Below are 26,917 nucleotides of genomic sequence, written 5' to 3'. Positions count from 1 at the left end.
CAACACTTTTGGAATATTAAGACAGCTATTTAGGTGTCCCAAGGTGGATTTTAGACTGAAATTTGAAGCATCTAGTTAAAAAACAACCTCCAAATTTTCTTCAGTCTTTACCACTAAATTCACTGTTAGCAGTGACCACATCCGTGCTCTGATCAATCCCAGAACTGCTTCCCAACTGCAGTGCAGCCAGGAGGTGCTTAGGCAGGGTGGACTTGCTATAGGAAACTCTGCTGGCCAGACCTAGTCACACCAGGTTTGTTTCATGGCCTTATTACCTACTATGTTTCCTGTACCAAAAGAGTCAAGTGGGGCCATGTCACCAAAGAATCTCTGTTTATTTAAAACAACCTTCCATCCTTCAGCTTTGTACCACCGCATTCATCCACATACAGTCTGCTGCGCTCCTTCAAACGGTTTGCTGAGTTCCCCTGAGCTGCTTTGCACTTGTTGCTGAATGGGTGACTCGGCAAGGGTATGACCTTTCCATGGTTATATTTCCGAGTCCTCAATAGGGCCGTTCAAAAATACTGCAGTAGGAAGTGACGGCAAAGATTCATCGGGATGAATAAAGTTTTCAGCTGGGAACCGTTTTACTTTTGGGGCAGTATGGTCTTGAGTTGACTTATTGTCCACAATTTGATTCTTAAGCATTCCTGTATCAGAGTCCCAGGCTTGTCCCCGCCGCAGCTTCTTAAAGGTGTTACGGAAACCCTCAGTACTAAAGTAGTAGATCAAGGGGTCCAGTGTGCAGTTCATGCTGGCTAATAGCATTGTTGTAATTAACACTTGGCGCACGGATGTCTGTGTTTCTTGCTCAACTTTCACCACCCGGGCCTTTATCATCCCATAAACTGCCAGGGTAGTGTTGTAGGGCACAAAGCAGATGATAAAGATTACCAGATTGACCACTAGGAGACGGACAGTCTTCTGCTGTCGCAGAGTTTTTGTCTGGCTGTCCTGGCAGAGCTCCTGAAAGATTCGTGTTGAGCAGTATGTCACACAGCTGAGAGGCAAGAGAAACCCTAAGATTTCAGCCAGGACAACTAGGGGGAAAAGGTTATTCTGCCACATGTTGTCACTAAAGCTTTCGAAGCACAGATAAATGGTTTTGTTGTGTATCTCGCAGTGGTTCTGCTTGTGGACCATGACTGTGGGGATGGAGCCCATGAAGATCACAACCCAGACAATCAAGCAAAGGAGCTTGGCCACCTTGGGGCGCCGCAGGTGCCGCCAGCGAAGTGGGTGAACGATGGCAACATAGCGATCCAGGTTGATGCACATGAGGAAGAGGCAGCTACCATACATGTTGATCTGGAAGACAGAGCCAGAGACCTGGCACAGGGTGTTACCAAAGAGCCAGTGGTGGTTGGAATAGTAGTAGAGGCGCAGCGGCAGAGAGAGTGTGAAGGTAAGGTCGCTCGCAGCCAGGTTGAACATGTAGATCATCACCACCGACTTCAGACGCAGGTACCGGATGAATATCCATAGGGCCATCACGTTCAGCAGCAAACCTGTAATGAATATCAGGGTATAGCCAGGCAGGAGGAACTGGTGGTTGACTCTGTAATCCTTGCATGTCTGAGACACGTTGGGAGATGACATGCCCAGTAGGGGTCAAGGGAGAGTCTTGCTGAGACGGCTGAGCCTTCTGGTGGACTAAGGAGGGGCAAAGAAAAGCACTGAGAGATGTCATTCCCCTCTAGGAAGCCACAGGCAGGCCATTCCCCTCATCTGCAGCTTGGGAGTAGATGGGTACATCTCTCTCCTGGCTGGTGTTGCTTTGGATTGCTCGTCAGTGGTCGGCTGGCAGGGATGGTAACGTAGTCAGCAGTTCTTTTCAGTGGTTATGGGGATGCTGATGCAATGGAAGGTCATCGACAGTTGTTGAATGTCAGCACAATTCCTGGGGTCAGAGTGGAAGACCAAGACAGGAGAGTTAGAGAGGGAAATCTCTTCAAAGGTCAAAATCCCACCATGATGGATTCTGCTGCAAGAACTCACAAAGAAACCAAATGACTAAGAAAAATGGACAGTAGGAAAATGAGTAATTACATGGCAGAAGAAGCCAGAGCTTAGCAAAGGTAATTGTTGTACAGAATCATTTATCCCTCAGCCTCAGAAAATGTATGTTGCTTTGATCACTGCTGAGAGCACGTGTATACAAGAAGGGGACAGCACAAGGGCACACAGGGAAAGCAGCCAAGCCAGCCCCAGAAAGAGTGAGAGAGAGAAAGAAGGCCAGAAGCATTTTGATGGAAAATGCTGACTGGAAGGAACTTAAAGAAAACCCCTACGTAATATTGTTTTATGTCAGAGAAGCAGGACTTTGTACATCCATTGCAGATAAAAAGAATTATACTACAGTCAGACTTAACTCCACCCTAGCTCCTTCTCCTAGGTGAAACAACTCCCATAAATTTGAGTCCCAGCTATCTGGAGTTCCTTATGTTGCTTACATTTTTACAGTTCCTTTGGACTGGGTGTCCTCAGATCATATTTCCTGCTTATAGCACCATAAAGCATGAAGCAGCACATGTCCCACACACACAGAATAGCACAGCCAGGAAAGGGAGCACACAGTAAAGAACAGCGAGCTGTGGGATTCATGTGGGCAAACATACCTGTGACCCTGAAGCTGTGTGAGGCTAGTAACCACTCTAGATAACAATGGTAGCACCGCCCTGCCAAACATTGTTTGATTGTTCAGTGGAAGGCCACCAAAATTGCATGGGGGCTGGAGCACTTGCCCCGTGAGGAGATGCTGAGGGAACTGGGCACGTTCCCGTGACTTCAGGAGACATAACATCATCTTGCTCATATGTGCAAGGTGGTTACTGGAAGAGGGCAGAGTTAGCTGTTCACAGTGGGGCACCAAAAGAAGTATGACCAGCAGGGCAAGGGAGGAGGTTCTGCTCCTCTACCCTGCTCTGGTGAGACCTCGCCTGGAGTCCTGCGTTCTGTTCTGGAGTCCTCAGCACAGGAAAGACATGGGGCTGTTAGGGTCCAGAGGAGGCCATGAAGATAATCAGAGGGCTGGAGCATCTCCCCTATGAGGACAGGCTGAGAGATCTGAGGTTGTTCAGCCTGGAGAAGAGAAGGCTCTGGAGAAACCTTATAGCAGCTTCCAGTACTGAAAGGGGCTACAGGAAATCTGTGGAGGGACTCTGTATCAGGGAGTGCAGGGAGAGATGAGGGGGAATGGTTTTAAGCTGAAAGAGGAGAGATTTAGAATAGATATTAGGAAGATTTTTTTCCTGTGAGAGTGGTGAGGCACTGGCACAGGTTGCCCAGGGAAGCTGTGGCTGCCCCTTCCTTGGAGGTGTTCAAGGCCAGGGTCCTTGGGTTGGATGGGTCCTTGGGCAGCCTGATCCAGTGGGAGGTGTCCTTGCCCGCGGCAGGGGGATTGGAACTGGATGGACTTCAAGGTTGCTTCCAATATAAACTATTCTATGATTCTATGATAACGTAAATTTAAGAAGTAGATATTCAGACTGGTATAGGGGAAAAATGCTGTCAGGCATTGCAATGTGTTTCCCCAACAGGCTGTAGAGTTTACATCCTTGGGGATTTTCAATATGAGACTCTGTGAAGTCCAGAGTAACCTCATCTGATCTGATAGCTGATCCTGCTTTGAGAAGGCGATTGGGCTAGGGACTGCCTTAATTATTCTGTGATCCTTAAGCAAGGCATCCACTCTCAAAGCTATCGCAGTGGGGTAGGGGTTGGTAGGTATGACAGAATTCCCCATAGCTATTTGCAGGGATTAGATAGGGACTCCCTCACAGAGCCCACATAGAGAGTGATTTACTTCAAAAGGAAAGTAGAATTTTCTGTCCAGAAGAAATTTTTACATAAGGTGGATATTACTGTAAGAGGAAGCTGCTCAGCAACTTGACAGGAATGACAAGCATGTCAGACCTTCTGGATGGCCTTGTGGGACAATGCACAGATCTAGAGGGAGGATCTACAAAAGACAGAAGTGCGTGCTGACCTCATGGGGAAGAAAAGATTATTTCTGGCAGCAATATGTTAAACAATGGAAGTGGAGGTCTAATGATGGTAGGCAGCTATCAGTTTGCCCATCCTTTTGTATTATTGGGCAGGTTCACCACCAAGATAGGTTTCTCAGAGGAACTTCTAGTGCTTCGTCAAGCTACATCTGAGTAGCTTTCACCCTTCTGTGACAATGATGGAAAATAACTTTATGTGAAGACTTGCACAAGTTTAAAGTATGTGATAATCCAGCAAGACAAAGCAAATGTGCAAGAATATTTTTGGGTTCCAGTGAAATGATTAGATGCTTCAAAAAACCTCAAGGAACATGTGCCAGCTTTTGCTAAAGCCAAGGGTTTGCAATGATGGCAGACTGAACAGACTGGTGAGACCTTCATCTTGACTGAAAGAAAGTGAGTGAGACTTACACTCTGTGAGAGACCATGACCTGTTAAACTCAAGTGTCTGGTGAAAGTGACTTGTCTCGGCAGACAAGCTATTTTTATCAAGAGGTATTAATAGAATCATAGAACCATTAAGGTTGGAAAAGTCCTCTAAGATCATCCAATCCAAACGTCCAGCCCAGCCCTGTAGAGGATTGGTTAAGAAGGAAAGGGCATCAGGACACTGGCTCTTTAAGGTTTGATATTTTGGCAGCACCTCAATCTCAGAATAACCTTGACATTTAGAGGAAGTTGGCTTGTAGCAAAGCAAGGTGGGTAATGTAGTAAGTAGTACAGCTGAACGCAAGGTGGAACAAGAACAGAGCATGCTTGGCAATCACTACCAATAGGCACGTAGCACGTAGTAACTGCTGAACAATCAGTGTGTGAGTAGTGGACACAGACCAATAAGCATTTCACGCGTAGACTGTAACGCGGTGTATAAAAGTTGGTGGCGGGTTCATAATAAACTGAGCAAGATCTAAACTCACATTGGGTGTGGTCTTGACTACGGCTGTTCTCCTCGCAACATATTGGCGCCCATGAACAGGGACGTGGCAGGATCCAGGGGAAGAAGGATCGCGTAGAACTTCTCAAATCTGCTGAAAACAGGGAGCAGATGGAGAAGGGGAGAGCAGAACGAGTAGGCATCTGCTGCTGGGTAGCAGACAGCTGGAGCTCTGGGACCGAGTGCACCGGGGAGGAGCCTCGCACCGGTAAGACCGCGCAGATGGGTCGAGACGCGGCACTCACGCTTTTGGTTGATATTCTCTTTAAGAGAGAGGTAGGCGTGAGCAAGAAAAAGCCTTTTGAGCTACCGGACTTGGGACTTAAACGGGGTTGTTTTAAAGACCCAAAGATTTATTTTGACATGGAATGGCAGAAAGTTTTTGAAGTGTTAAAGCCGCATGTCGGCTCTAAAAAGCAGAGAGATAATTTCAAGCTGAGTGCAGGATCGTCAACAACTAACCTCCCACCTCTCTAAACTGGCTGCGCTTGCCTCTGCACCCCACGACGGGAGGGCTGACAATCCCTTTGATCCGGGTCCGATAGACACCGACAAGAAGCCCGATTCACCCCCTCACTGTCTCTCAGACCTACGGGTGCAAGCCAGGAGGGAGACACAGCAGCAGGGAGAAGTTGAAATATTGCAAGCTTTGATCTGTGCATGGCACAACGGTCTGTGCTGGGAACCAATTAGTGACGAAGCGATAAAGGAGATTCCAAAAACTGTAAGAAGAGAACCAAGCCACCTGGCCAAGGGCCGCTCCCCCACCCCTCCAGCTCCTGCGGAATGGTTCGCCGAAGGGGGGCCTCTGCCCTGGGCTGAGGGGGGGCTGCCTGCTGCTGCAAAATGCAAACAGTTTTCAGCATTGCAGAAGGGACTGTTAACAGATATGATAAGAAATGGCTCAATTATACAATGTTGGTAGCAGTTCAAGAGTCAAGACAGTTTAAATAATGCAATTTTACAACAGATGCGGCTTTTTGGTTTATCAAACACTTACAAAGATACCGGATGTTAGAAAGTTGAAACAGGCATGACCCGTATATGGTGTTTATAGATAAATTGAAGGATGTGCTTGACAAGCAAGTAAGACAATCGAGCAGTTACAGAAGCCTTAATTTTGTAATCGCTGACAAAAAAATCCTAATGACGAATATGGAAAGATATGGTGTGGTCTGAAAACTCCTACAATAACAGCTGGGATCATTTACCTATTAAGCACAGCTCGTAGCTGCCCTGACTGTAAACTGGGACAGAAATACGTTCTGTCAGAGACGCAGCAAAGAGAGACATTTTAAAAGAGACTGCCACACGCAACGCCAGGATAGAGGGCCTAAAATCTGCCCTTGGTGTGGAAAGTGCAAACGTTTTACCAGTTGGTGTAAATCAAAATGGGATAAGAATGGGACAGTATTGTCAGAAAACCAGGAGCAAAGCATGGTTCAGAGGCACGTACCAACACAGACGCCTCCGCAGCGAGCAGCAGCTCTCACCTCAGAGCAAGAACCAGATGCAGCACAGAGATAGACGTGATCACCACTATTGCGGTAGTGCTGCAATTGTCTGCACTTCACACAATACCATGGAACGTAAAAGGACCATTGGAGGGTGGCTTTACTAACTTGTAATTAGAGTGATTGTCAATAACTCGATTGGGAATCTTTGTTTTACCTGGGGTCATTGATGCAGGCTGTACTGGAATAATTCAAGCAAGGGTATGGATGCTGTCTCCACTAGTGTTACGAACACCATTTCCACTAGTATTAATACCAACAGATAGCCGGATAGTGTATTTAATTTTGTTCAAAGCAGCTGTGTTCCAAGCTGACTCTGTAGAGCATGGCTCACAAGGATTTGAGTCTATATAAGAATCCCTGAAATACATTTGGTTTAGTCCCTACAAACTCAAAAAAAAAAAAAGGAAAGCCAGAATGACTGAAAAAATTGGGTACATTGCAAAATTTAGTGGAAGAGCAAATAGATCATGGGCATACAGTCCCATTTAATAGTCCTTGGAATGCACCTGTGTTTGTGATAAAAAAGAAATCTGGAAAATGGCGTTATTCACATGACTTTTCTAGACAAACTACAAGAGGCCTTAAATAAGCAGGCAGACAATATCGCCGCTAGATAAGTGTTGCTTAAACAATTAGCCTTAAAGAATGCAAAGATGGACTTACTGCACTGTTAATTGCATGATCACCTGTTACAAAGATTGTTTATTTTACCAGAATTGACTGATGCTGACTTTACGAGAGCGATGCAAGTAATAGTTTGGATGCCTATGCCTTCTGACTATATCAAAGGGCACTAGAATCACTCATCTGATTTGTTTTTCAGCAATTGCACCCCATGAAGAGACAGAGGCTGTGGTTCAACTGACCAGTCCGTGATTCTATCAATACAGAAACTACAAAAGTCTACCATAAGTGAAATATTTGTTAGACAATCTATATAAGAAAAATTGTGGATCCAATAGTGATAACCAACATTGTATGAATGTATTCGGTTAGCTGAGAAATGAGTGGTCTTGTGTATGTGTGTGTGTGTTTGAAGTGCTTCAAACGTTTGTAAGACTTAGAAGTTGGTTTTGATTAATCTTGAAAATATAACTCTGGGACCTTTCAATCTCAAATGTCCACTAAGCTGGCAAACAGGTAGATTTACCTGGAGATATTTGGAATGCAAGGCTTCAGAAGAAAAAGTTTTAAAATGCCTAGCAAAACATGCAGTTGTAAGTGTGTGAGTGCACCCCCCCCCCCGCCCTCCTCCTTCCTTTCTAAGTTTTTTTTTCTTTCAGCCTTGAAGAAGTCCAGAGGAGTTAAAGGTGTTATCTCTCTAGGGGAATGTTGTGAGAACACTGTGCATTCCAGTCTCACTGGAACTAGTCAGCGGCTGCTGGGTCCTAGTGCAGACAACCTTTAGGGATAATTGAGGCAATTATAGAGGAAAATTCAAAAGATTCATTACAAATTATTGAGTGGATATTTTGACAATTGATTAGCTCGCGTTGGGCTTCTCGACGTCTTTTAGATGAGCCATTGCGACTGATCATCGTGTCTTTACGCTTGTCTGTATGTGCTATCATTGCACATTGGCAAAAACAAAAAGGGGGAAATTCCCTCCAGATTTTGGAGTGGGTATTTCTGTCCAGTCAACCAAGGACAAATATTCAACTGCGACTTGTGGCTGTCGGAGAAGTAATCAGAAAGGGACGATCACGAACATTGGCATTAAGTGGAAATGAGCCCGACAGCATCCACATTCCAATGACAGTGGCCGACTGGGAATGGTGCATGCGACATTCTATACCTTTACAACTTGCATTGCTGGGGTATAGTGGACATGTATCTACAGAAATGCCAGTGGAAAAGATTGGACATCTTCTAAGGAATTATCAATGGATCTCTATTCCTTGCTCTAAGGAAAAACCCATACAAGGGGCCTTGACGGTCTTTACTGATGCCGGTAAACGATCTCGCTGAGCAGCAGTTACTTGGGAACATAATGGACATTGGTCTCACCAGATACTCAACGCGGAATTGGGCGACACCTTGCAGACATTAGAACTAACTGCTGTTTGTTGGGCTATGAAACGGTGGTTACATCATCCAGTAAACGTGGTCATGGACTCATTGTATGTGGCTGGAGTTGTCCAACGAATAGAGGACGCTTTCTTACGAGATATTTCTAATAGACGATTGTTTGATCTGTTTCAGCAGTTACGACAAGCACTGATATTACGAACTGCTCCATATTGTGTTATTCATATAAGAAGCCATAAGTGGCAACATGGTTTGGGCCTAGGGAATGATCGGGCAGATCAGTTGGTAACGATTGGTCAGCCAAAGGCTCCTCTTAATCAGTTTGAGTTAGCTAGAATGGCACATGAACAGTTTCATCAAAATGCACGAGGCTTACAACGACAGTTTAAACTTTCAATCACTGATGCTCAGGGAATAGTTAGAAGCTGTCCGCAATGCAGTCATCATGGTCCGGGATTAGGGATTGGGGTCAACCCCCGTGGGTTAAAAACATTAGAATTATGGCAGATGGATGTTACTCATGTACCGGAGTTTGGAAGGTTACAATATGTGCATGTGTCTATAGATACTTATTCTAGAATGGTATGGGCAACCGCTCAGCCTGGCGAAAAGGCTCTTCATGTTTGCCGACATTTGACATCTTGTTTTGCTATAATGGGTGTCCCTGAAACTATTAAAACAGATAATGGACCAGCGTATGTCAGCAAAGTAGTAGAGCAGTTTTTGAACACGTGGGGAGTTCAGCACAAGACAGGGATCCCAAATAATCCCACAGGGCAAGGTATTATTGAATGGGCACATCGTACACTGAAAGATTATCTGAATAAATTTAAAGACATTCTAGACCCCAAGGAGCATTTAAACAAAACCTTGTTTGTTTTAAATCATTTATGCTTGTTTGGGGAGAGTAAGGAGCCACCAGTAATTATACATTATACTCAGGCACAAAGAGGACAAACTTCTTCAACTATGTCAGTCTATTACAGAAATCCCAGGTCAGGGATCTGGGAGGGACCAAGTGATGTATTATTTAACAGACGAGGATATATGTGTGTTCTTACTCCGACAGGACCCTTGTGGGTGCCCAGTAAATGGACCCACGTTAGTACAGTGGAAAGGACTAACTCTGTTATGAATCAGGAAGAGAATGAGAACAATGAGCATGATTAGAGGAGTTTAGATGCTAACGGTAATCTATGGTATTGCTGCATAGATTCCATCGCAACCAAAGACTAACGTCTGGGTGATATCTGACCAGACGAGAAGCTATTTGAAAAAATTTCGAATTAGTAATAACCTGGGACTGGATAAATGGCTTAGAAACCTGGAACTCTTTGAATGGCTCTCGGAGATGGTTAAAGGAATGATACTGGTTGTAATAATTGTTAATTGTACCTTGCTTGTTACATAGTTGATAAGGAGCAGCAGGAAAGTGGTTAAATCAAGTGTTGATAGTGCAAAAAAACAAAAAGGGGGAATTGTAGAGGATTGGTTAAGAAGGAAAGGGCATCAGGACACTGGCTCTTTAAGGTTTGATATTTTGGCAGCACCTCAATCTCAGAATAACCTTGACATTTAGAGGAAGTTGGCTTGTAGCAAGGCAAGGTGGGTAATGTAGTAAGTAGTACAGCTGAACGCAAGGTGGAACAAGAACAGAGCATGCTTGGCAATCACTACCAATAGGCACGTAGCACGTAGTAACTGCTGAACAATCAGTGTGTGAGTAGTGGACACAGACCAATAAGCACTTTACGCGTAGACTGTAACGCGGTGTATAAAAGTTGGTGGCGGGTTCGTAATAAACTGAGCAAGATCTAAACTCACATTGGGTGTGGTCTTGACTACGGCTGTTCTCCTCGCAACACAGCCCCACCATGCCTACTAAACCATGCCGTGAAGTGCCACATCTACACATTTTTCTAACACCTCCAGGGAAGGAGACTCCACCACTCCCCTGGGCAGCCTGTGCTCATGCTTCACCACTTTTTTGGTAAATATTTTTTCCCCTTATATCCAATCTAAACCTCCCCTGTTGCAACTTGTGGGCATTTCCTCTCATCCTATCACTTGTTACTTGGGAGAAGAAAAGGTGTTTCAATAAACATGTCTTAAGAATATAATATGTAAGTACGGTCCATACTGTGTGAGAACAGTGGTCTATCTACAACTAATATTCTGTCTCAAATGGTGGATGTTGGAAGGGATAGTATGGGAACAGTGCAAAAGTGGTTATGCTCCCTCAAGTTCTCTTCCTGCTTCCAGCATATTGTAGCCCAGGGATTTCCTTAGCCAGAAGTGACCTATTTGTATTTGGTAGTCCTCAGGGAATTTTTCTTTTGTGATTTTTTTCCAGTTGCTTTTGGAGTCCATGTAAAAGTTACCACCTACTACATCCAGTGGCAGGAGTGCCAAGGAGCTCCACAGTTTAATTGCATCTCAGATGCAGAACCACTTCCTTGTACTCATTTCTGAACCACCACCTGCTAGATTCAGTTTCTAGTTTCAGTAGTGGAAGAGATGGTGGAAAAAAACATACCTATTCACCTTCACCTTGTCGGAGATAATTTTATAAATAACCACCATGTTCCCCCTAGATAACTCTTCTTTTTTTTTTGGAGCAGGGAGGCTGAAGAGCCCATATCTTCATAGCTGTTCCTCACAGAGGAACCATTCTGTACTTTTAAACATTCTTGTTGCTCTTCTCGGAACCTTTACACTTCTGCCACAGCCTTTGTGAGCCCTGTGGTGCGGTGCTCAAGATGCACACAATGTTGATGATGTGGATGCACTGAGCTGAGTAGGTGTTGATCTTATATGCAAGGGGTAATGGTCAGCTCAGATTGTTTATTCTCATCACTTTGCTAGATGAAATTTCAGCTGCTATTTTAAGGCCAGTCACTCACACTTCTCTTAATCTTTGCAGTTCTTCACAGCCAACCCTCAACTTTTCTAACTTGCATGATTTTATGTCTCCAACAGATTTGTGATTTCATTATTCACCCCCCATGAATACGTAAAACAGTCCAAGCCTCAGCACTGGTGTCTTAGAACTCCACTGAAAAAAGCAGCCAGCCACCCTTATTCTCTGTTGTATCTTTTAGGCACCTTTTTATCCAGGTAAGAACATTTTCTCTAAATTTGTTTAAGCACCATTGGCAAGAGCCCTTTTGAAAGCCTTTTGGAAATCCACATGGGCCACCATTCACGTGCTTGTTGGTTCCTTCAAAGAAGAATTGTGAGGCACAGCATCCCTTTATAAAATCTACGATGACTCTTCCCTGGTAATTAGATGTGACTGCATGACATTTGACTTTTTTCCTCTCTTATAGCTTCTACTAATTTCTTCAGCACAGACATGAACACCCCCCAAGAGCCTTTTCTCAAATTGTGTCTGCTAGTGAGCAAGTAGTTTTAAGCAAATGTTTCTACACCATAGTTAGCCAGGTCTTCCACACTTCAGCTGTTTTCAGACCGCTGGGCTAGGAGCCACGTGGTTTCAGACACTGGTTAGTTCATCTTGCTGCTCCATGACTGTTCCTACCACCGTTTTGATCAGAGACAATCCTTTGATGATTTTCCCTATAAAGAGAGCTTCTGCTGTGGAAATGTTCAAGGCTTTCCTGCCATGAACACCACTGCAAGAAATCTGTTTAGTTTTTTACCCACCATCGCTCTTTTCTTTTATTCTGTATTCCTCACATACTAGCTCTTCATCTTTCCAGACACCAAACAGCAGAGTTCTAAACTGGCAGCAAAGAGATCATGGAGACTGAAAAATAGATTGAGGGTTTTTTTTGTGGGGATTTTTTTTTGTCTTTTGTGTGGTTGGAAACACAGACGCAAGAATCCACTACAGTGGAGTTATTGAAGCTAAGGTGATAGTCTCAAATTTGAGATAACACAGACTGTAATAAAGATCTCAGAGACCTGATATGAGATGCATTGATAAGTGGTCTTCGATAAAATGAAGCTGTGGGAACAGAATGTTTCTCTGCAGAGCTCTGAAGGAACTGTCCCTCACTGAAAAGGAAAGCTATGGGTAAAGTGAGCTGGTAGCAGAGAGGCAGAAGAGCTGAAAGTGGTTGGATTATCCTTGTTGGTTAATGTCTGAGAGCCACAGGCCATGTTCCTTGTGGCTGCCTAACCTCAAGTGCTTATTGCTTCAAACAAAAGCTGCTGAAAGGTCTCGAGTCATCAGCTGTGCACAGAGGCAATTGTACCATAGCTGGATAATCCTGCTCACAATGAGAAGCTGTCTTTGAATCTTGGAGGAACTTTGTTTGGTGGTTGACCTTCTGTGGCCCAGAAGGTGGAAGAAGCATCTTCTTACCTATCAGTGAAGACCAATATGAGCCCCTGGAGATCATCTGCTGAGACCATGGCAGGGTCCCAGCAGGGACAGAAAAGAGCAATTAAAACTACAGATGCTACCTAGGCAGATAGTTCTTTCTGTTTTCAGGTAGAAAATGAATTTGTTGCTAGTAGTCTTGCTCGGGGAAGGGGAGCAGGGGGAATGACATAGACACGACACCAGCATGTGCACTCACACACACACTGTGGGCAACTGCTGAGGGGTCAGAGGAGATGCTAAAATGGGAAGGTAGAGGAAACACTGAGGATAGGGGAAGAAATGCTGGTATAGGTGTGAGACAGGGGCATGAGGTGCTGGACTGAGATGAGCAGGAGCTCAGACACAAGGTGAGCATCTCTCACCAGAGGCAGCAAAACAGCTGCTGGGCTAGGAGTCCCCCCAGGACATGAAAAACCCACAGGGATTTTGATTTTTTTTCTTAATTAGGGTGGGAAACCCTAACCATACTTGCATACAAGGGCTGGAACAGGCAGGCATAACCCGAAACGTGTGCCTGGCATCTTGCTGCCTGGTGCTAAGCATCTTCTCTCCTGGCATTATCTCACCCATAGTCACTGCCTCCTAGCTCCACAAAAATGACAAAGGAGCACAGTGCGGTGGGACACAGGCTTATGGACGGGGATGAGAAATGAGGCGGAAAAAAAAAAAGCTAGAAAAATCTTGCCAAGCATGCCACAGGGCCAATGTTTCCAAGAGTGACTTGTCATTTGAACCCTGGAGTGCTTTGGGGTTGCCCTGAGGATGCAGGCAGAGAACGCAGCACTGGGGTGCTGAGCAGTGCAGCTGAAAACACAAACTGCACAAAGCTCGCTTAGTAAATCAAGAGGAAATAACAAAGAGATCATGAAACCTCAATCCCCTTCCCCCAAACTTTGGTTTAGAAATTGAAGGTATATTTTTTCATAAATGGGCATTCTTTTTGCCTGCTTTAGGTGATACTCAAGCCCCACATTTCACTTTTTTCTAACCGAGAAATTAGATTATTGTGACGAATACTGTGAGACATTGAAGACTTAGGATGGCTTGTTTTAAATGAGAGATACGCGTCATCAAGCCTGAGCTCTCCATATTTAACTCAAGAGGTCTGATCACACTGCTACTGCCTATTCCCTAGAGGTGTCACCCCCCTTCATCTCCTGAGGGCCCCATGGAAGAGAACTTCCACTGAGGGCACCTTGGCAAGTAAGCTCCACAGGCTGCCCATGCTTTTAGTATCACAAGATCCCAAGGAAAGCCTCCCTTTGAATAAATACTGAGATTTGCCTTGCACCTCTAGGTTCACTAGGCAGCTGAAGAGGCGTAGAGGGTCGCCTAGTGCCCTGTCGCCAGGTCTGTCAGCACATACGCAGCAGTTCACAGGGACCAGTGCCCAGTGCACCCAGACCATTCTGCTCTCCAGATGATTCCACCTTGCTTACCTCTCTGCTGCTGAAGAGCCAAGAGTGCAGGCAGGCTTGCTGGCTTGCGATTGCTGTAGCTGCAGAGGTCTCAATCCAGGCACCAAAACTGCAAGCAGCTTGAATCAAAACAGAAGCAGGCAGGCTCTTTTGGCTACTTGTTCATCCAAATCACAGCCATCCCCTACTGTGCCATGGCTGGTCCTATGTCTGTCACGCTGCTATTTGCCTCCTGTCCTTTCTCACTTCCTGATGCACTTCTGACTGGTCACAAAGCATGAACTTTGCTATCCAAAGCTGATAAGCTAAAACACATCCTATGAAAGCAAACGTAATCATGAAAGAAGCACCACCCAGGTGTCCTTGCAACTAAGGAGACCTGCCCTGGGTCATAGTGCCAAGCATTTTCTCATCTTTGCTCCCACGCTAACTCAGCCACCCTGAGGACAGACAGGGGAAAATTAAAACATTTCTCTCCCCAAAATACTGCCAAACAGGAGGTAGAAGCGAAATACAGGAAGTGAGAGCAAAGTTGATTTAACCACTAGTCAGTAAAAAGGCTGTGAGTCCTCTCAATCTCATGAGCTTGGAGAGCTTTGGGGTTGAGCCCCTTCCCAGAACCCTGTTTGCACAATGCTGGCAGGAACCCAAAAAGAAGTGAGCGCTGAAGAGGCGTCAATGCCCACAGCAGGCAAAGGCATATTTGCCACATCAAAGTCTGCAGGAGGCCTGACAATAAGAAAGTGCAAGGGTTGATTTAGCAAGAAATCTGTGACCTAACACCATCAAATGCAGCTGGGAAGGAGTCCGCCCTTTTGCACAGCCCACCTGGCACTTGGTTGCTTCAAGTCCTATTACTACTTTGCCTGTCCTAGCACACCTGGAAGAAGACACGGGTCACGGGTGCACTCCAAATCCTACCACCTTCCTTCCTCAGGAGCAGCTGCTCTGAAAAGAAGGTGCTGTGACTGTGGGTTCCCTTTCCCTGCAGGGCTCCTTTGCCTGCTGGCTGTTGCAGTCGGTGTTTGACTTTCTCGCTCCCTGCCTCCCTTGTTCTGCCATCATTGACTCTTCATTCAGGGGGTGACACACCAAGGGACACACAGAATCATAGAATCACCAGGTTGGAAAAGACCCACTGGATCGTTGAGTCCAACCATTCCTATTAATCACTAAACCATGCATCTCAGCATGTTCCCACTGTTCATAAATCCTTGGAGGGTACAATAGTACCTGACCACTGATCTCACCCTGCTTCTTTTTAGTGCTTCTCTTTTTCTTTTATTTTTTTAACCAGACACCCTTTTTCACTTCCTAGTCACTGGGATCTTTGTTCTCACAGCCTTTTGTATCTCTTCAGTTCCTGTCGAGGCTCTGGTACTGATAAAGGCTTACAGATACACCACGAGGATGTCCTCCCTTTGCAAAAGGAGTCTCTGACGCTCTCTGTGGGAGCTCTCCCCTCCTCTGTGGGAGCTCTCCCCTCCCCTGTGGCCCTCGCTCCCTGCACACATGTGCACACACCTGGCTGAGCTGTCCTGAGTGTCAGAAGAGGGGGACGTGGTGGCACTTAGCCTATGCCTCAAGCCCGCGCTGCCCCATGTCCCTTACCCAGCCAGGTTAACTCACCTCACTGGGTCTTGGAGCACCAGCCTGTGAACTCCCATCTCCACCTCTGCCCCTCGCTGTTTCTTGGAGGCTCAGCTCGTAGGGAAGAGCAGAGCAACCCCTGGCATTTCCTCACCGCTGTCTGAGTCGACAGCAGGTAAGACCAGATTACTGGGGTGTGTGTTGGAGGCTACACCCTGATGCTGCAGATCCCAACACGCCTGCCGCCCCAGAGCGCCGACTCCAGAAAGCAGGAGCAAAGACTCAGCAGCAGGAGGGATGTAGGGAGCTGGGAAGGCAAGGAGAGAGGCGGAAATGGGCTGCTCAGGTTTGAAAGGATGACTGATAAACCCCAGTGTTCTTCAGACCTCTTCGTGCTGGAAGAGCGCTGCAAAGGGGGTACCACGTATCCAAGACCGTGGTGGAAAAACCATAGCAGCACCAGAGCAGCTGTATTTCACTTTCTGAATGATTCAGACAGGAAAAGCAGAAACCTCCAGGCTGTGTGAGGAGTTTCACCTTCCTGGGCAGTGGGGACGGCTGGCACTTCCCAGGCCCCCTGGGGAACAACAGGCTTTTCTCTCAGGTTGTTTCAGCTCACGCAACTCGCATTTGCCTGGACTTCCCAGGGCTTTCAGGAAAGAGCTGCCCACTCAGAAGAGCGGCAGCCACCCCATTACACCTCCTTAGGAGAAAAGCAAGGACTGTCCCTCTTGCATGGGAAAGAATATGAGGGGGGCGAAGGAAGAGCTGTCGGGGAAAGAGTTAAGAGACCTAGGGAGCAGCCAGGCTTCCTCTATTAGCTGTAACTCTGTGGGCTGCAGGGTAGAAAGGAAGAATCTCCAGCCTGGAAGGATCACAGGAGGGGAGGGACCCTCAGTGACAGCGACTGGGATTGAGGGAGGCTGCAAGGCTTCCCCTTTGCTCCCATGAGCTGTCACTGCAGGGAAACTCTCCTCCAGGGCTTGGTGACAAGGTGATGATGAGCTGGTGGGTCTGGCACCGGCTGCTTGGTGCTGCCAGGTTCTTCTCCTGTGGAAAGGCTCTGGTGCTGCTGCCTGGATCTCAGGCTGATTCTTGCTGATGGAGGAACTTGGCTGTGGAGGAAGACGACCAAACTGTCTGCTGCCTGGACAGCAGAGACCAGGAGTTTGACACTGATGATACATGAGATCCCTCTGATGGATGGCCAGCCTGCCAGCCTTCTGCAGGCCACTGGGTCAGGCCCAGTGGAGCAGCCCATGGTCATTGCTCAGGGCAGGGACTGCTCATGCTTTCCAGTGCGGTGCCGGAGCTGCTGTGAGAGGGATTGCCCAGCAGAAGCAGTGGGAAGTCACGGAAGCACGTCTGCTGCACCGTGGCTGCACGTAGAGTTTTGCTGAGGATGGGATGGAGATGGCGTGGTGTACGTGGTGCTGCTCCACATGCAGCACATCCTTGCCGTGACCTGGCTGCAAGTATGCGTTGCACTTGTATTATCTGGATTGGAAAGTCACCTAGGGAGGTGCTGTCTCCCAAGAGGCAGAGGCTCAACAAAATCCTTGCTGCTACAGGGGCTCCCCAGTGACAGCAGATCGAGATGGTGACAACAGGGCAATTAGTGACCATAGAATAAATCATAGAATCATAGAATAACCAGGTTGGAAGAGACCCACCGGATCATCGAGTCCAATCATTCCTATCAAGCACTAAACCATGACCCTCAGCACCTCGTCCACCCATGCCTTAAACACCTCCAGGGAAGGTGAATCAACCACCTCCCTGGGCAGCATGTTCCAGTGCCCAATGACCCTTTCTGTGAAAAATTTTTTCCTAATGTCCAGCCTGAACCTCCCCTGGCAGAGCTTGAGGCCATTCCCTCTTGTCCTGTCCCCTGTCACTTGGGAGAAGAGGCCAGCCCCCTCCTCTCCACAACCTGCTTTCAGGTGGTTGTAGAGAGCAATGAGGTCTCCCCTCAGCCTCCTCTTCTCCAGGCTAAATAACCCCAGCTCTCTCAGCCGCTCCTCATAAGACCTGTTCTCCAGCCCCCTCACCAGCTTTGTTGCTCTGTGATGGATCGTTGTTATTGTTGGCTCGCTGTTAATCACTACTAATCATTTGTTACCTTTCTTGGTTTAATAAGTGAAATAAAACAGTTTGGGCTTTTTGTGCTGATTGCACTCTGTGCTTTGCCCACTCTGGTAAAACAAACGCTCAGCTGCTCCTTTGGCTGGAGAAAGTGTTTCGAGGAGGAGCCCCAGCGGGTGCCACAGGGAAATGCTGGTGAGTGAGGCTCCAGCCATGGTGTGCTGCTGGCTCTGGTGCTCAGCAGGTGCTCCAAGGGTGACATCTGGCCCTGAGGAGCTGGCTGGCCAGCAGGGGCTCTGGGAAGAGCTGCCCAAGTCTCTCCAGGCTCTCTGCTCCACCACAGCCCCAGAGAGCCTGCCCCAGAGCCCTGTGCTTCCCACACATCCTCCTGCTCCTGCCCTCCAGCCTGTTCACCACAGGCTGTGGAACTTCTGGTGCCACAGCTGCACCTGCTCCTCTCCCTCCTTCTCACTCAGCACCAGGGACATCTCGTTTCTCTGGCAGCCACGTCGAGACTCCTGTGAGGAGAGCCTGAGTTCACAAGACTAACACCACTGCCCATCCTGCCCCCGGGGAAAGAGGACCCCCCTGAGGGATGGCATCTGGAGGCTGGGGTGATGGGGGCACCAGAGGGAAGAAGGGAGAACCAGCTGGGCAGTGGGAGGGAGAGGATGACAGCTGCACTGTGTGTTTCCTAGATCCATGGGCTAGACCTCTGTCCTGCTCTGGTGGGTTTGGGTTTTGTTAGCAGTGACAAAGCACCCAGGAGATGTGAATGGATCCAGCAATACCTCTGTCTCGCTGTCAGTGGCTGTCTCCGCTGCCCTCCCTTACACCATCTGTGCAAATCCTGCTGCCTCAATTCCACCCCAGCTGAGCCTGGGTCACTATTTGTCGTCATCTCTCCAAACCCCCCTAGTTCTGTCCTACTGGAGGGAAGAGCAGTGGGTAGTGAGTCCTGCAGGGACCCAGCACTGGCTGGGAAGGGACCAGCCATGGGGGAGAAGGCTGTGTAGAAGGCAACGTAGGCTGCTTCTTGCCCTCTGATTGTAGACGCTCTGCTGGAGATACTGGTGGCTATGGAGGTGCCATAGCTGGGGTACTGAGCTCCATTTGAGTTGCCGATCTGGGGAAATGGGAGTGAAGGCCAGAGAAAGAAGAGGAGAAGGAGGGATGGGAGCACCTCCTGGACATGCATCTGGCTTGGGGCATCTCCTTCTTGGAAGGTGTTGCTCTCTGCCTTCAGCCAGAGGGACACACAAGGTTCGTCACAGCCCTGGCTGGCTATCCTGCTGCCCAGTGCTCCACCCTTGGCCTTCCTAAATTCTCCATGCCAGTGACCTGCAAGGGCTGTGAGGAGCTGGTCTGCAAAGGGGTAAAGAGAACCATGCTTCTCCCTGCCCTGGCCCACCATGAGATCCAGGCTCCTCCTCAGAGGCCAGTGGGACGTGCAACGTGCTTAGTACCTTCTTGCCTGCAGCCTGGAGCTGGGCTGAGGTCTGATGGATGATGTAGTCAGTGAAGCTGCCTGAATCACACTGAACATAGTGCAGGTTTGTATTGTTGTGACTCTGCTCCACCTTCAGTGAGCAGAAAGGAGAGTGAGGGCTCACGTCCATGTGACACCACCCGAGGTGGATGCAGTGAGGAGGTCAGGGTGGGAAGAGGAGCCTGAGGAGCTCCCATATCCCTGGCTTGGAGCTTGACTCCCTGGTCACTCAGATCAGTTTTTCTCAAGAGGCGGTACCTGAAAGGACAACGCTGATGAGCTCTGCCCATCAAAGCATCATGGTCAGCACTGCAGGGAGCCCTGCACACAGCAGGCTCAAAGGTGACCATCAGCATCCTTACTGAACCTTCAAACCCAAAAATTCTTTCTTCCATCTCCTTCCAGGCCTTAGTGACTGCTGATGTGAGACAGTTTTCCTTCATCACTGCAGAGCACAGGATCATCACTGCCTCATCATTCATCAGGGCTAAAAGACTGGCTGAGAAGGGGACGGAGGAAATCAAGCCTCATCTCTTGTCATCAGCTGAAGAGAGAGACCTTTAGTTAAAAACTGTAAGTGAGGAAAACAACCCCAAAGCACAGCAAGAAATCCTTCCCAAAGAAACTTCAGACTCTAGGCCAAACTGCATGGAGGAATGTGGGAATCCACAGAGCCTTTACATGCTTGTGGAACAGGCTACAGAGGTGTGTTGGCATTCAGGAGCATGTGAGAGGGACTGGATGAGGAGCACAGCTTGAGGAGCTTGTCCAGGGCCCTGCAGGATCTGCTGCCTTGTTTTTTCCATCTGAGGGCACAGCAAGGAGATGTTTGTTTGTGGTCTGCTGAGTGTTGACCATTGGGCAGACCCGTTTGGGTCTAGAGTATGGAACTTATTAAGGTTCCTTCCTGCTTGAGCCAAGGGATTTGACAGAAAGGCAAAAGATTGGTAACAATGAATGAACTGTTTATTCAGAGCAACGGGGGAAGCCAGAGGTAGAAAATGTCAGGACAGTGGGATAAGGACAATAAGAATATTTTGCATCTCTTAGGAACAGGAGAAATCGTAGACATGACACAGAACTATTATTACGATGGGATGGTGTCAATTATCAGCAATGATGCAAGAGAGCTCAAAATGCTGGTTAAATATTTGTATCCTGTGTCTGGAAACAAAACTAGTGATAAGGAAACAAACGTTGGTCTAGCAGAAAGTAAGAAGAAGATAAGAGCAGCAATTGCTTACGCTAAAAGGCTGTTCAAACCCATGCATGGGCTAAGCTGTATGAAGGAGTTTTCCTCAGAGTAGCTGAAACTTTTTGGAGACCTTCAGGTTAGAATTAAAAATATTAAGAGTAGGTAGAGAACCTGGTGGAAGGACACAAAGATGAGATTTCCTAAGGCCTGGAGAAGTTTTGCCTAGAGCAAGAAGCTAATCAAACTTTAATTAGCTGAGCAAAGACACTAGTGAGTAGCCTCTCAGTCAGTCAGTCCTTTGATCAAGGTGGGGATCGGCTGGAAGGCTCTCTTTTTCAGCAGACAGAAGTGTGCTGCCTTTTGGTGACTGTAATTTCACAGAATCACAGAATCACCAGGTTGGAAGAGACCCACCGGATCATCGAGTCCAACCATTCCTATCAAAATTTGGGACGAAATCATTCAAAGCAGAAATTAGCTGCGCGTGCCTGACACAAAGGTTATTTATCATGGGAGCAACTCATGAGGTGGTTTCTCCACAGCTTGGAGACTTCAAAAAGACACCTCAAATTTCTCTTAGGAGAAGCATCTGTAGCTCAGCCACACACTACTGCTGTCCTTCGGGGCTCACCAAGCATAGCTCCACATCCTGTACCATGCAGGAAGGCCGGGGTGAGTGAGCAGAGGAACTGCCAGGTCTAAAGGCTACAAGAAATCAACCTCCCTGCTGTGAGGCTCTTGCGGTAACATGGGGTGTGAAGAAATCAAGCTGTAAAGAATGGCTGGTGGTCACACCTCCCTGGCCTTGGGAGAGGCACACACCATATGCACAGGAACATGCAGACGCCTGGCATTTGCGCTGGGTTTAGGTGCACGCTCACGAAGAAGAATATGGGTGAGCGTTAGGGCTACTAATAGGAAGCAGCTCTGTGCACCTCATTAATAGATCCCTGGGCACTGCCACACACCATGGATGGAGGAGCTCACAGCACGTGCTCTGCACTCACAGTAGGTCAGAAACAAGTGTTGCTGTACCTAAACAGTTCACGTTAACCAGCAGCAAATGAGCATGCCAGGAGCTTGAGGCCATTCCCTCTCGTCCTGTCCCCCAAGTGACAGGGTACAGGATGAGAGGGAATGGCCTCAAGCTCCACCAGGGGAGGTTTAAGTTGAACATTAGGAAAAAATTTTTCATGGAAAGGGTCATTGGGCACTGGCACAGGCTGCCCAGGGAGGTGGTTGAGTCACCTTCCCTGGAGGTGTTTAAAAGATGGGTGGACGAGGGTGCTGAGGGGTATGATTTAGTGTTTGATAGGAATGGTTGGACTCGATGATCCGGTGGGTCTTTTCCAACCTGGTGATTCCATGAATCTATGATCTCTGAAGGCAGCTCTTTCCCTAAGATACTGCAAGCGAACCTGGAAAATCTTAGTTACAGGAAATGTAATGACTGCTAGATTGTTTTAAAAGACATTACAGTCCAACTTGTTTTATCACAGTGCAGCAGATGCTGCTCTAGCAGGCATCAAGGCAAGTGAAGATGCTCCCTCAGCTGTCCTTTGCTGTGCTGTAGGGAGGCTGCAAATGGTATCCTGTGGATACGGACCTGTGAACAAATCACTGCAGGTCAACCACATTCACTGAAACACCAAGGAGAGCTGAAAACTGTCAGAAGAATCTGTGGGCCAAGATGTTCAGTTGCTCAAAGGCAAAAAGAAAGAACTTCAGATAAAAGCCTATCTTGCTTTAGCATCTCAAGACAGAGCGACACACACGGAGCCTACTTCTGTGGTGTCTTGGAAGAGTGCTGCTTAACAACATCCACCTCTCTTTCAAGGTAATGACAAGGACTTGGGCCATTACCTTTCAGCTGCTGAATCTCCCTGACTCTGCTGGCTGCGTGAAGTGGAGTGAATACCTGAGGCCAGCAGAAAAGAAGATAAGGAGCAAAGAGCAGCTTTCCAGCACTTAGCAATTTCTGATTTTGCTGCAGGAACCTAAAACCACTAAGGAAAAAGCCATTTTTAACAGTTTCAGAAAGAAAAGGAGATCTTGGCCTGCATGCCAAGAAGAGGGGCAGGCTAGTTAGGTACCTGACAGATCAAACCCAGCACTGAACCCAACGTAGAAGCCACTGGAAGAACAGGAACGTAATGCCTGTCCAAGGGCCCAGAGGCACCAAGAGTGGGAAAGGTTGTATTTCGGAAATGCATCTCTTCTGCTGACCTGCACAATAAGGCAGCTTTTTATAATACCTCTGTCCCCTGGGACACTGAAACACTGAAAACCCCCTGCTTTGAGAGTCCCAAAAGCCTGGGACCATTTGAACAACTTCTAGCCTGGTGGGTAGAAGACAACCTGCCTTGTCATGACCACCTTTCACAACTCGCCATGCACAGAAGTGATAAAGAGACACCAAACTGGGCCCTGGTTTTACCGAACAGCCAAAAGGGACATCTGCACCACCCCTAAGGGACAGCCAGTTCCTAAAAGCCTTGAGGATCGCCAGGGGAATGGATCCCAGCCTGCACCACCAGACCAGGCCAAAAACTAAGAAGTAATGGTCGTTCAAAAAGAGTGTTGTGTTTTTTGGTTTTTGGTTTTTTTTGGGCTTTTTTTTCTGCAGACAGTATTTTTCATGAAGGATCTGGGTTTAAAGTTAAAGCTGTTGGAGATGAAGTGTGTAAGCACCACAAGGACTGTTTGGAGGCGTAAAACAAAAGCAGGAGGGTACAGCCGCGGGGAGGGCTTGGCTCATCCTGGCTGATGAACTTGGGCTCACGTGAGCCATGAGCATCCGCATGCAAATTCCAACAGGACAAGGTCTGTATCCAGGACAGCCTTGATGCTGAAGGGGGTGCAGGGGTCATAGTAGGCAAACAAAGCAACAGCAGGAAACCCTGGAAAAAAGGTCAAATGCAAGTCTTGTGTGCAAAGAGAAAAGCAGGGAAAAGAAGTGAGGCTGACCTTCTTCTGCACAGCCAAATGCTGAAACCCATTGCTGAATGGTGCACCCAGAGCTGGAGCATGTGGGTGTTTGAAAGGGATACTGAAAACTGCCACACAAAATGAGTGATGCATTGGCTTACTCTTTAACTTCTTGCAAGACAGAATCAGGGTATATAGTGAACTTTGAGCAGGCGAAACGCTGGGAAATAAGTAGCTCTTTAACTGAGGGGGAGAAAGAACTGTAAGGGCTAAAAATTGAAACTAAGTGCAATAAGAGACATTTTTTTCCCTGCTAGCACACTGCCAATTCTTCACTGTGTCTCTCTCTAAAGGTCACAGCTATCTTCATCAGGTACTATGAAAGCTGGTAGAGCAACCAGAGCAGCTGCCACAAGCAGGGCTGAGTGAGAAGAGGTGGACGTCCCTCTGCACTTAAGACCCTAGGGAAGACACTCAGCTCTGCATTCGATGCCTGTTGCAATCTCACACCCCTTCTGTTAAACCAGATGCTGCCTGGCACCCCCGCACAGTGGCCAGTGCCACCTAGCAGCGCTCCTCTCCCTGGAACGGCAATACCTCTAAGCATTTTGCCCCTTTTCTAGGTCATGCTTTGAAGTCCTTCTGAGAGGAGGCAGGATGTGGTGAGCAGCAAAGCCGACAGGCATGGTCTATCTTGCCTTTTTATCTTCACTTGAGTTTAAGCTTTGCTCAGAATGATTGATGGGGCTCGGCTGCCTGGTTACAGACAAACAGCATTAGTGTCTTGGAGGACTCGGCAGCACAACAGTGAGTGTCACCTGCCATCATAGCAGTCTCTCAAGAACCCCAACAGAACTAAATCAGAGCAAGGCTCAACTTCAGAGGCAAGGAAAATGAACAGATCCCCAATGAAATGTCACGTACTGAACACCAGGAAAAACTTGCCAGGCAGTAAAAGCTTCCTACAGTATTAGAAAGGAGGATGACATAAGCTACAGCCTTGCAAGAGAACATTCACAGCTTTAATAACATGATGCACTGCATTTTTCCACACCATGCTGAAGGGGGATCTGTGGCTCAACAGGAGTAGTGTGCAGGGTTTTGAATAGAAACCACAGATGTGCAGTCATGCACTAAACCTGAGCGCTTACAGGAATGCCCCTGGCCACAAGAAGAGTGAAACCAAAATGACTTCTCCACGATGACCACATCTAGATATCAGGGTTTTTATTCCTGGCAAGCAGAAGAATCTTTGCATCTCAGTCAAAGCAACTGGTTCTCAGCCACAAAGTACTAAAGGATCAAAAATAGAATCATAGAATCACTAGGTTGGAAAGGACCCACTGGATCATCAAGTCCAACCATTCCTATCAATCACTAAGCCATGCCCCTCAGCACCTCATCCACCCATCTTTTAAACACCTCCAGGGAAGGTGATGACTCAACCACCTCCCTGGGCAACCTGTTCCAGTGCCCAAGGACCCTTTCCGTGAAATACTTTTTCCTGATGTCAAGCCCGAACCTCCCCTGGCGGAGCTTGAGGCCATTCCCTCTTGTCCCGTCCCCTGTCACTTGGGAGAAGAGGCCAGCTCCCTCCTCTCCATAACCTCCTTTCAGGTAGTTATAGAGAGCAATGAGGTCTCCCCTCAGGCTAAACAACACCAGCTCTCTCAGCCGTTCCTCATAAGGCCTGTTCTCCAGCCCCTTCACCAGCTTTGTTGCTCTTCTCTGGACTTGCTCCAGAGCCTCAACATCCTTCTTGTGGTGAGGGGCCCAGAACTGAACACAGGATTTGAGGAGCGGTCTCACCAGTGCTGAGTAGAGAGGAAGAATAACCTCCCTGGACCTGCTGGTCCATAAATTTGAGTGAAAACAGACCGACTACTTTGCAAGTCTGTTCTGTTTGGGCTCACCAGTCCCAGCTGCCTGAGCATGGAGGTGAATGGATCCTGGCAGCTGAGCTGAGAAGAGCTCAAGATGCTCAACAAGCTCCTAGAGTGTCCTCAGGCCAGAGGAAATAAGAAGGGAATGGAAAAGGATTGCAGCAAGCTGGACTGTCACGGGGCCCTGCGCAGAACTGCTGTGCAGCTGCTTTCAAAGCCAGAATGGTGAACCAGAAACCCCTTAGAAAGCAATGCAGAGACCCAGAGTGCAGAGAGGTGCATGTGCTCTAAGAGAAGTAGCGGTCCTGCAGAGCTAGAAGCAAGGGTCTGTGCTCCCGGCTCTGTTCCCTAGCCAAAGGTTGCTTTTGCTCTACCTGGGTGCAGACGGAGCACCCCTTGGATCTCTCCTCAGGTCAGACTGTTTGAAGAAACGCCTGCCTCGGCTTGCATGCAGAGAGGCGAAGGAGCACAGCAAGACACACGTTTACCCAACCATCCAAGGAGCTGTGTTCGCAACAAGTTATTTCTGCAATGTCATCCAGGCTCCCCAGAGATGTGAGCTGGGAGGGCTCATGAGCACCATGGGTGGACGAGGTGCTAAGGGGCCTGGTTTAGTGTTTGATAGGAATGGTTGGACTCGATGATCTGGTGGGTCTCTTCAAACTGGTGATTCTATGATTCTAAGATTCTATGATTCTAAGATTCTATGATTCTATGGTTCTATGATTCTATGAATGGAGGAGTGCAGAGGTGGCACATGCATGGGATAAAGCCCTGCTTGCAGCTAAGTCCCAGCCTAAACGCACCGTGCTCATGGTGCAAGGACAGTAATGCTGCTGGGCCCCAGCAGTGCTGGGTCCCCCTCTCCCTGCTCAATCTGTGCTGCAGTGAGGGGCTCGAGGAGCAACCTGGGTGCAATAAGTTTAGGTATCTGACCAATTGGCCTGGGTGCAATAAGAGATGGGGACCTCTCAGATGGCTCTTTTCAGAGTGGCTGATACAGAGCCCCCCCCCCCCCGCAGCTTTCCTGTAGCCCCTTTCAGTACTGAAAGCTGCTGTAAGATCTCCTCAGAGTCTTCTGTTCTCCAGGCTGAACAATTCCAACTCTCTCAGCCTGTCCTCATACAGGAGGTGCTCCAGCCCTCTGGTCATCTTCATGACCTCCTCTGGACTTTCTCTTACACATCCATGTCCTACCTGCGCTGAGGACTCCAGAAGTGAACGCAGGACTCCAGGTGAGGTCCCACCAGAGCTGAGAAGAGGCGCACAGAGCAGAGTTGATGGGCAGAAAGGAAAGTGAAAGCTGTCTGCCCTCAAGTGGAGATCACCACCCTATGCTGTGATAGCTCCCGATTCCAGGAGACACACGTGCTTTCCCTACAAACCACCCAGCTGCTCAGTTTGTCCTTTTGCCCTTTATCACCCTGCTATCTTCCCTTTTAGAGAGAGCCAAAACCTTGTCTTTCCAGGATCTGACAAGGACTCATTA

At 47.8% G+C, this 26,917-nt stretch overlaps 1 protein-coding gene across 1 annotated transcript; it reads right to left on the bottom strand.

Moving 5' to 3' along the window:
- Nucleotides 1-331: 331 nt before the first annotated feature.
- Nucleotides 332-14,802, bottom strand: LPAR5 (lysophosphatidic acid receptor 5). The gene is made up of 2 exons (XM_069849892.1): nt 14,280-14,802; nt 332-1,903 (listed from the first exon to the last, which is right to left on the bottom strand). Exon 2 carries the CDS (start codon nt 1,600-1,602, stop codon nt 490-492), a length of 1,113 nt encoding a protein of 370 aa, XP_069705993.1. The 5' UTR covers nt 1,603-1,903; nt 14,280-14,802; the 3' UTR covers nt 332-489.
- Between the last annotated feature and the right edge of the window lie 12,115 nt (nt 14,803-26,917).

The sequence above is a fragment of the Phaenicophaeus curvirostris genome, chromosome 1 (genome assembly GCF_032191515.1).
Source record: "Phaenicophaeus curvirostris isolate KB17595 chromosome 1, BPBGC_Pcur_1.0, whole genome shotgun sequence".
Taxonomy (NCBI): domain Eukaryota; kingdom Metazoa; phylum Chordata; class Aves; order Cuculiformes; family Cuculidae; genus Phaenicophaeus; species Phaenicophaeus curvirostris.
The sequence above is the reverse complement of the archived record's forward strand: the minus strand, read 5'-3'. Positions and strand labels throughout refer to the sequence as shown.

Bases quoted from the DNA above. Each gene is read 5' to 3' on its own strand.
- LPAR5 (XM_069849892.1), bottom strand. From the start codon at position 1,602: ATGTCATCTCCCAACGTGTCTCAGACATGCAAGGATTACAGAGTCAAC.